The 8191-nt window shown below is 37.1% G+C and overlaps 1 protein-coding gene across 5 annotated transcripts in view; it reads right to left on the bottom strand.

Moving 5' to 3' along the window:
* The window catches only part of MYBPC1 (myosin binding protein C, slow type), a 129262-nt gene that overhangs the window by 50617 nt on the left and 70454 nt on the right, over positions 1-8191 (bottom strand). For all 5 annotated transcript variants that reach the window (XM_006871098.1, XM_006871100.1, XM_006871101.1 and 2 more), the window contains 4 exons: positions 7721-7853; positions 5844-5968; positions 4797-4902; positions 1482-1648 (listed from right to left, as the gene is read on the bottom strand). In XM_006871098.1, coding sequence (XP_006871160.1) covers positions 1482-1648; positions 4797-4902; positions 5844-5968; positions 7721-7853 — 531 coding nt within the window. The remainder of the gene's footprint in view (positions 1-1481; positions 1649-4796; positions 4903-5843; positions 5969-7720; positions 7854-8191) is intronic.

Below are 8191 nucleotides of genomic sequence, written 5' to 3' on the forward strand. Positions count from 1 at the left end.
AGGATGTTAGATTATTAAGACAATTTGCGATGTATATTTTAGAATTTGTTCCTGTAAATCATGGTGTCCTGTTTTGAACAATTAATCACATTTCATTTCTGTACCCTGTCTTAATAATCCCCTTCTTCCTTTCTGTAAAATCCCTCCCTGAAATAAAAGATGGACACAGATTAAAACCTGCATGCATTACTGCCTGCAGGGCCATGATGCCTGCAATCCAGGGTCTGCCTGCCAGTCTTGCATCCACTCTGGTTTCGGGATGTCTCTTTGTCTCTCTTGTTGCGTCTTTGTGTATATTCTTTCTCTATCTCTTTCGCCACCAGATCTCCCTACTTCATGAACCAAACTTCCCTGTTGAGGCTGGTCCCTGACAGACTATAATTGCTTTAAATGTATACAGATATTAGAGAAATATTTTTCTATGGTTGAAAGGTTTTTGATATTAAACTAAACTAGCTTCATTCCATGAAACACAAAAAGTGTATTGAGATTGCGTCTGAATAATTCAGTGATCATATGAACTGCAACTAGGCTGAAAATGGGAGTAAAGAAGTAGAATTTCTTCTCTGTATGTATAATCATCCTGAGATATCTGCTATTTTGGTTGTTATGGACAACTGGGACATACTGACATTGAGAACTGACTAACCTTGTGGGGCATTTGGAAATACACATTCATTCTTCCATAACTCTTACAATGTTCTCAATTAAGCTTCCTTGGTTTGAGTAACTTTCTTCTCACTCCAGATAATATAATCGTAGAGAGTTGAACGTTTGTTTAGTGCATGAGCTGTAAATTCACGTATGGATTCTGTAGAAGCATTATCAAGATTTGATATCATATCTAAGTAGTCAATATTTATTTATTTGGTGTTAGGATAAAATCTTTCTTCATCATTTGAGTAACTTTTCTGGCAAGAGGTTTACAAAAAATGTTTCCAATATTGGTGCTCTACTACTAAATTCCACAAAGGCCTGGTGTGATGCTATAGGATAAGCACTAGACCACAAGATCAGTTTGAACCAAAAAGCCAGCAGTTCAACCCCACCAGTCACTCCTCAGAAACCCTATACAGTGTTGTTATGAGTCATAATCAACTCGATGGCACAACAACACTACTATATTGCAGCGAGTGGTTCTGTAGGATAAGCACTCACTGGACTGAGGACCACAAGGTCAGCAGTTCAAGAATGAGGAGACTTTTTGTTCCTGCAAAGATGTACAGTCTTGGAAACCCTACACTGAGTCGCTCTGAGTCAGAACCGACTTGATGGCATTTCACAACAACAACAACTGACTTGGATTTGTTTCTCAGAGAACCTGACTGATCTGACATAGCATCTCAGGTAGGATGGAGTCTAATTTTACAGATTGTCACAAGAAGGAATCAAAGAGATTGAAATGTGCATATAACAGAAGAAGTAAACACTCAACACATCAGTAAGCACAGCTGGGAGATATCTAAGGACTTTTTACGTACAGTCAACACTGAGCTTAGCAGATGATTGCCCTCCAGTTGTCATCACCGAGTACTCCGCATTGTCGGCCTTTGTTGCTCCTTCTATGATCAAAGTGTGTTTTTTGCCTTCAACTTTAACTCGGTATCTTGATTTTGGACCAATATAGATCTCCTCGCCATTTTTAAACCTAGGTTAAAATGGATTACAAGCAAAGTTTTATAGAAGATTCCTCAGATATACGAAATAGGCTAATGCATAGAAACACACATTTATTAGTTGTTTCTGGGGGCTTGACAGAGGGAGTTGTGGAGTTATTGCTTAAGGGGTACCTAGCTCTGGGCGTAGTAGTTACAAGTCAGGCTGCTAACCTCACGGTGAGCAGTGCAAAACTACCAGCGGTTCCGTGAGAGAAAGATGAGGCTTTCTGCTCCCTTAAAGAGTTACAGCTTTGGAAACCCATGCAGGGTCACTATGAGTAGGAACAGACTCCACGGCACATAATCACCACCACCACCACCACCACCACCACCAGTTTCCACCTGGGATAATAGAAAATGTTTGAAAAGAGAGAGTGGTGATGGGTGGACAACATGGTGAATGGAATCACTTCACTGAATTGTTCACTTAAAAACTGGTTAACATGGACTTTTTTTGTTGTTACATATGAGGACAGTGGTGGTGGTTGTGGGTCGTGAAGTCTGTTCCAATTCATAGCGACTTGCCTAGGGTTTCCGTGGCTGTAAATCTTTACAGGAACAAAAATCCTCATCTGTCTCCTGTGAAGTAGGTGGCAGATTCAAACTGCTGACCTTGGGGTTAGCAGTCCAACTTGTAACCCACTACACTACCATATATACAAGAATGAGTCAAAACTTAACTGCACTCTGGTTAAACTAAAACACCCATCTATGCCCACAGCAGATGACAACACTGAGCATGCACATGAAACGATTCTGTGGAACAGATGAGTGACAGTGATTATGTGGCAAATCATTTGCATATCAGCCATGGCTCTGCCTATGAGACAATCCATGACACACTTGGGTTTTGAAAAGTTTGTGCGAGATGGGTACAGAAACAACTCATGGGAAAAAAGCTTAAACAGGAAGTTTGAACATCTGCAAACAAAATTTGGCCCAATATTCAAAGGAAGATAGAAGTTTCTTTAAAAAAAATTGTTACTGGTGACAAGACATGGATTCATTACTACAAGTGTGAGAGTAAATGGCAGAGTATGGAATGAAAACATCCTCAATTGCCAACCATGAAAAAGTTTAAAAATCAACCATCAGCTGGAAAACGATGCTTACAGTTTTCTGGGATTCTCAAGGACCAGGATTGGAACATTATCAGGAAAACGGTTCAACCATCAACTGTAAGTGCTCCTTACAGCGAGATGCTCACTGAAGAGCTAAAGCCTACACTTCAGATTAAAGTAGAGGACTGCTAGCCAACATGATTTTGCTTGACAATGCACATCCCCACATCTCTGTTCACTGGACACACCACTTAAACTTAGTTTTGAGTGTTAAAGCATTCTTCCTTTGGTCCTGATCTTGCTCCATCAGACTGTCACCTGTTTGGTCCCCTGAAAGCAGCCCTTCAAGGACATAGATTCACCTCTGACGAAGAAGTGAAGACAGTGGTACATTTGTGGCTTGCAGTTTAGCCTAAAACATTTTTTAAATAAGGGAATATGAAAGCTTGTTGACAGACAGACAAAGTCCATTGGAAATCAAAGACATTATGTTGGAAAATGATGTATTTGTCTTTTCTAAAAGTTGATTAAAATAAATTCTACAGCCAAAGTGTGGATAATTTTTGACTCACCCTCGTACAAATATATGTTACTACAATTTAAAATGTCAAAAGAGAATACAGGGAACAGGACCTGTGGGTCTTGTTAACTGCTATATTTCAGTATCTCACAGAGTGTGTGGCACATTCCAGATACTCAAGAATGATTTATTGCATCAAACAATATATGAACCAGTTATCTATAAATGGATTCGTATTTTAACAAGTAATATTGTATTATTACTGTATCTGTAACATCATACTAAAGAGTGGAAGTCACTGATCACTCAAAATCAATCAGATGTAGATGTTATTAGTGTTTTTAACCCACATGTTGGATTCTTGATAAAGCAAAATAGTATTTAATACATTTTAAGATAGCTATGAAAGTATGCGGATATGGATAAGCACTAGGTTGCAAAGCACAAGGTTGGCAGTTTGAGCCCACTAGCTGCTCTGCAGAAGAAAGATGACACTTTCTGCTCCTGCAAAGATTTACAGCCTCGGAAACCCTACACAGGGTCAGTTTGACATCACTTACCACCACCACCACCACCAAAGATAGCTATGATTCCACATAAGAATGAACAAACTGCTCTGTATAAATTGCTACAGATTCCTGCTATGTAATCTACTATCTGATTTACCTTCAATGAAATGCTTCTCAACAAAGCATTCTCATTTTAAGATTCAGAATCTACTAGTTTCAATTTTGAGGTGACTCGAAGGGAACCTGAGAAAATACTCCCACCTCTCCAAACTCCCCAAAAGATCCTGCATAAGAACCGTGAAACCAGCAAGAGCTGAACTCAGTAGGGCTGATGTCTTGCTTTGCTGGATATTGCAGCCTCTGACACTTTTCTTATCACTCATTTTAATGAAAAAGATTTGAGTTTTGAATCTCTTACAGGTTTCTATCTTAAGCTTTCACAGGCTTAATGTATATGTTTTTATTTTTAAAAGCCACTGGTGATTCTAAAGCTACAATACTGAGATATTGTAACATAAAAGCGACTAGGAATTAAATGGAAACAACAAACTCATGTTTTTCCACACAAGAAGAGATGAAGTATTGGCAGAGTTAAAAAATATGGTCTAGAGGTGAAAAGCACCCCAGGTCTTTGGCATCACACAGATGGTTAAGGTTGAGTCATCAATTTATTATAGTGGATTACAAACTGGGCTGCTAACCACAAGGTCAGCAGTTCGAATCTATCAGTGGCTTCATGGGAGAAAGATGAGGCTTTCTGCTCCCATAAAGATTTAGTCTTGGAAACCTGATAGAGGGTCATTATGAGTCAGCACCAACTCAGCAGCACACAACCACCATTTTTCTACACCTCATCTATTTCTGGATTCTTTTTGCTTCTTGTGAAACAAACCAAAACCCAGTATCTTAGTATGATTTTAGTTATCATCTCTACTAACACAATATGCTTGGCATTCTTTTTATATACTTAAATGCCATTTGAATATCTTGCGAACTTGGAAGGTACTTTTTTTTTTGGGTGTAAATTAAGCATAGGAAAGTAATTTACCATTTTACATTGGCATCATCTTCAGAAACTTCACATTCTAACTCCACTCTCTCCCCACAGTAAGTATTTATATCTTCTAGCTGTTTGGTCACCATAATTGGAGGCTCTGGTGAGAGATAAAAGGGGGGAAATCAGAATCATCAAATATCCACAGCCTGCCTCATGAGGCATGATGTGTTCACAGATGAACACCAACAGCAGGAAGTGATCATCTGGCATAAAGTCATGGTGTCTATGGTGGTAGATGATACATAGTTTTTTGAAAGTCTGTTCTTAGAAAAATAAATAGCTGTCAACTCAGGGTAAATTCTTCCAATTTCTCAGATTAAATAAACAATTGTTGTCAAGAACAGACAAAAACATGTATAAAATACTTTTCTTTTGGGATATAAGATGCCAGATGGCAGACATTCCTGGTGATGGAGAACCTACAATACTAAAAGTCTTTGATCCTCATTTCAGAAAGATGATAATGATCCTAGAGTTGTCTCTAACTAGAGGACTTCATTATGAGGAAAATAAATGAAATGTGACTTTACTGATGCCTTGCAGCTCTTCCTAGTGTCTCTCTTTATAAATGATGGTCTCTCGTGTTCTCAGTGCCAACCAACAATGCCCTTTTCCTAATGAAGTTGCTTTCAAGGGAAAATCTATCTGTGATGAGTTGAATGAGTGAAATAAGAGTTATCTGGCAGAGTCCGTCGAGTTTCAGAAACTAAACCTAAAAGATTTCGTTCACAAAATAGTACTTGGCTTGAGTCAAAAACCATTAAGGCAGTTTCACCCTGAGATCTTTTCTCTTCTCAGCTTTTCTAGTCTTTAACAAACCTGAAGACTAATTAGTATACATAGTATCTGCCAGTATCGACGATTTTCAAAGAAGAGGCAACCGAATTTCTAGGGGTATAATTTTTGACCCAACGATTTCTAGAGGCACAATTCCCTCTGCTCTGGAGTCAAAGTGCTCACTTGGTCACTTTTGATAATAACCCTTGGCAGAAGACTAGCAATCTGCTTTATACTGCTCAGTAAGAGATTTCACGTTACCTCTTACAAAGAGCTCCGTGGAACATTTTTCATCACCAGCTGTCACATAGTATTCCGAATCATCTGTCAGTGCACAGTTATTGATAAACATGATTCTTTCATTTCCTTTGTGTTCAAAGATGTATCTGTTTGAAACAGTAGGAAATAGAGTCCATGAACTTGATTTTAACATTTTCTTTCTTGCCAGTAAATTTGGCTTACTCTATATTGCTTGAAAGCCAAGAATATAATTTTGATATGCTATTTAGGTGGCACATTTTACAAGTATAATTAACATAAAAATGAAATAAGTTTTCATCCTTATAATAATAGAATACACATTCATAACTATACACATTATTTAGTTTATTATGATTATTTCCTATTAGGTTTTAATTTCAAATATAAGTCAGTATTTATGTGTTTGTTATTTCATTTTTTTTAGCCTATAATTAGAAAAAAGATGGGCTGAGGGTGTTAAAGAGATTTTAAAATCTGCACATTTTAAATAATGACCAGATCACTTTTTTACATGGGGTAAGAGACTTAATCTTATTCATTGATATTTATTCCAATCCTTGCCTAACCCAGTGATATAATAGATTGTGTTGGGGGAATACATGATTATATAACTGAAGCACTAATATGACTACAATCATGAATATAATTCTGTAGAATGTGATGTTCTCTATAATGAGTTTAAGAACTGGTGCAATAATATCACAGTTATCTGCTTTTTTTGTTTTTCTTAAAGGACTTTACTATTTAGAAATAGAAAACTTGAAGGAAGAAGATTCCAAACTGTAGTCATTTGTGAATTGGATTATGAATGAGCACACTAGGGCATTATAAATGAGGGGGAAAGAATTTTCTTTCAGAAAATTCCCAAAGCAGAACATTAAACAACACTTTAAAGATAAAGATAACCAATTAAAGTTACACTTTTGGTAAATTCAGATGGCCTTCCAGAGATGTGTGTCAGGTATAAACATTATCATCACAAAGCCGCCCTGTAGGCATGATCACATTAAGTAACTGAAAACCATCTGGTTATATTCCAGAAGTGACAGATTTCCAGGATTAAAGTCTTTTATTAATGTGCATGTGGCTCCTGTTAATTTTAAGAAAAAAAGAATACATTGGAATTGAAAATCTCTCAGGCTGGGAAGCATCCATGCAAAGCAGTTTCATAATAGATGAGAGACCATCAAACATCAGAGACTACTCTAGCTCCCCCATTTGGGAGATGGCTAAGAAATGATGAAACACAGGTTTAGATCATATGTTAGTAGATCTCAACATTAAGTAGATCTACTTACACTGGGCAGTGTTTTGTTCTGTTGTGCATAGGGTCGTTATGAGTTGTTACTGACTTGATGGCACCTAACAACAACAACAACAACAAGTAGTTGTATTCAGATGTACTGTTGTAAATGCTCACAATAATGCCTTCATGGAATATAGAAGGTGTTCAGCCATTATTGAGCATAGATGCTATCTGGGAAAACAAAAGCCATCTAAATATAAGGTGAGATTTCCAGTTGATATATCAAATGCATATTTCAAAAAACCTTTAAGTTTTCTTTTTTAAAATTGGGAGAAGTTTGACATTGCTCTAGAATAATCACACACATCCTAGAGCGACACAAAACCAGAGCTGAGAACTTGAAATTGTATAACATTGAAACATAAAACAAGATTTGCTTTACATAGTACTATAATTTTAATGATACGAAAATACATGGACAGTGACTTAAATTTGACTCTTCCACCATACGATTTTGCATCACAAAGATACAGCCATAAAATGCCTCCATTCCTAGAAAATGAAGTCAAACGATTGATTTACTCATACTTGTTGCTGTTAGCATTGCTGATTATTTATAAAGTCCACTTACTTTGTACTGGGTCGAATTTCTTGACCATTTTTAAACCACTTCACCTCCAACTTTGGATCTGTCAGTTCCACAACAAATCTTACTTTGCCTCCTTTGTCAACTTGGTAAGCAGGATCAAGAATTTTTGCAAAAGCTGGTAGAAAGGAGAAGCAAAAACTATATTCATATGTAAACATATGAGGGGGTCTTCAAAACATTTGTGAAAAATGGAATGAAAATATAAGGGAACTTCCCAATGAACTTTTTGATACCTTTCCACCCCAGTATATAAAGGGAGTTTGAAATATGTCACTATTTGGTCAAGTTTCTACAGGTAAAAACAACAACAACAACAAAAACCCAAAACCTTCGATAAGTCTACTACTTCAATTAGTCAGAGGAATTCAATGTAATCTTACACTGCGTTTATTTAATAAACTCTATGATGAGAAACAGGAGCTCTGGTAGCGTAGTGGTTACGAATCGGGCTGC

The sequence above is a fragment of the Chrysochloris asiatica genome, unplaced genomic scaffold, assembly GCF_000296735.1.
Source record: "Chrysochloris asiatica unplaced genomic scaffold, ChrAsi1.0 scaffold00160, whole genome shotgun sequence".
Lineage (NCBI taxonomy): Eukaryota > Metazoa > Chordata > Mammalia > Afrosoricida > Chrysochloridae > Chrysochloris > Chrysochloris asiatica.